Source organism: Aulonocara stuartgranti, assembly GCF_965226115.1.
Source record: "Aulonocara stuartgranti genome assembly, chromosome: 4".
Taxonomy (NCBI): domain Eukaryota; kingdom Metazoa; phylum Chordata; class Actinopteri; order Cichliformes; family Cichlidae; genus Aulonocara; species Aulonocara stuartgranti.
This window is the reverse complement of record NC_138942.1, coordinates 31248343-31250787: the sequence shown is the minus strand read 5'-3', so window position 1 is coordinate 31250787 and position 2445 is coordinate 31248343. Positions and strand designations below refer to the sequence as shown.

Here is a 2445-nt window from a genome sequence, read left to right as displayed (position 1 = left end):
TCACTTCTCAGCCTTCTGGTTCTCATCCCTGGCAGGGCCACTCCCAGGAAATATCTCTGGGTTTTCCGCCAGTGTGGCTCTCACTCTTTTCTTCTCCTTAAACCTCCCAGAATGTGACACTTTGACGTGACGCCCCTTACTGGCTGTCGTCTTGTCCACGATCTTCCCCAGTCGGGCTTCCAGCTGGGCATCTTCTGTTTGGGCAGCAGCTCCTGAGGCTGCACTTGAACGATGCTGACTGCTGGGTGAGTTGGACACAAATTCTGGAGAGATTTCATACAAAACCTTTGGTTGGGATTTTTTTCTCCTCATAAAAGTGAGCTTCCACCAGCCTGTCGATGACTCTGCCATGATGAATAAAATGTGGGGTGGAATAAACCTTAAGAGAAGAAAAAAAATTAATTAGGATGGCTATAAGAAAACTAGAGACTCGTTAATTTGTTATAAATAATTGTATTTAATAAGAATAATGTGCATGTGTGGGTAGTAATTTCTGTTTATATGTGTGTTTGACTGTGTATCTAAACACTTTCTGCCCATGGCATTGTTAATATTTCAGTGTAATCCAATAGTTTCCACATTTCGTGGATACGGACATACTCATATTACTATATGTGCGTGTGCCTGCATGTCTGTGTAAAAAAAGCTGAATAAGAAGGCAAACATATAGGAAGTCATTGTGATTAATCCCCAGTGGGTGTGTGTGGGGTGTGTGCATGTCTGATGTCAAATGATATGTTACAGCTTTATCGTGTTCCTGGCTGTTTGTTCAGTGTGATTTTTGGAGTCATGATGAGCTGACAAACGTGACATGTGCGCTGTAAACTTCATACATACAGTGTGATTAATCCATGAATTATGGCACTAGTAGATTAAACAGTAACAATCACAATAATATTAATAATAACAGTAATACTAAACAGAGTGCAGGTCTATAGTAAATCTTACTATACTTTACTGTTAGTAAATAACCATTCTGGCCCAGATTGAAATATTTACCTATAATAATGACTGATTGGATTTGCTGTTAAAGTTACAATTGATATACTTAAGGATGGGAATTGAGAACCAGTTCTTATAGAGCTTTGGTTCCCAGCAGTTCAGTTCCTTGGAATTGTTAGTCTGCCTGCTTATCAGATCTACTTGCACTTCGCTAGCCAAGAACCCAGAGTGATATTAAAAGTGACCAACCCCAGCCTAGCAGCCATGCACTGGACTTCAACAGCTAACAAACCGATAACCAGTCAGGTAGCAGCCTCCATTTCTATCTGTTCAAGTTTCTGCAGTAGAATCACTGGAAGTCTCAGTGGGCTTGTTTTCATCTGTGTTTTGTGTCGTCCACATTGTGTTAATACCCAAATACTAAGATCATATGTGTGTCCTCATTAGGGAAGAAATAACCCCAACACTGATCCCGGTAAACCTCCAACATGCACAAACATTTTTATAACGTATCTATGAATCTGATTGGCAGCTGTATCTAATAGTTGTTTGATAGATGTTACCTCCACTAACTGTACTCGCTGAGGTGAACCCCTTGACCACTTGTGTGTTTTTAGTGCAATAATCCCTATATGGGCCTGTGTGTTGTACCCATACAGTTTATTAATGTATCTTTTTAACTAAACTTGGTTGAAAATATGGTCACTTCATATTTCAAAAAGAAAACTAACAAGTTAATTTAATTACTGTACCTTATTGGGTAATACAGTAATATAATGCATTACTGTATAACAATTGTGTTGATAGCTGCATTACAAAGCTTTTCAATTCTTTGCATGATGAAGGGTTTAACGAAAAACACAACAAGCGCTCTCTATAAGCATCTACATCGATAACATGCTAACAGAAAGCTAACAGAAAGCTAGTCAGGAGCTCAGAGGGATGACAAAGCTAAGTGACCCCAGGCGAGCAGGATAGCCAACTCTCAATACTTTAAAAGATTCTTCTTCCTTTGTGTGTGTGTGTGTAAAAAAACAGTGTGACAGCAAGCTTGTTGCATTGTCGTCTCTATTTCTACCTGCTCATGTTTTTACAGTATAATTGCAGTTGCAGTCACTTTGGTTGGTTTGCAGCTTGCTGTGCATTGTCAGCCTTGTGTTTATACTTAATAACTAGATGGAGGAATTGAACTTGCTGTGAAGTTTGACCATCCTGCTGTGAAGCCAACAGTGCTGCCCTGCAATAAACCTGACATGGCATTTTCTTATCATTTAATCTTTACTGTTATACCTGCTGAAAATTAGCACGCTAATACTCTCATGTGTAACTTTAGACAGAGAGAAGCTAACTCCTTCCCATGGCACTCAGTGTTTATGCAAAACTAAGCTAATTTTCTTTTATCTGTGACTTTATTCTGTGTTTTGCATACAGGTTTGAGATTGGTACAGATCATTTATCCAATTCTCAGCAAAGCAAGAAATAAATCCAAACTATTCTTTGGCT

At 39.0% G+C, this 2445-nt stretch overlaps 1 protein-coding gene across 1 annotated transcript; it reads right to left on the bottom strand.

Annotated features, from left to right (window-relative positions):
• prr15la (proline rich 15 like a) lies at positions 1-351 on the bottom strand (the record flags this gene model as incomplete). Its single annotated transcript, XM_082529282.1, has 1 exon — positions 1-351. One exon carries the CDS (start codon positions 349-351, stop codon positions 1-3), a length of 351 nt encoding a protein of 116 aa, XP_082385408.1.
• Positions 352-2445: the final 2094 nt, after the last annotated feature.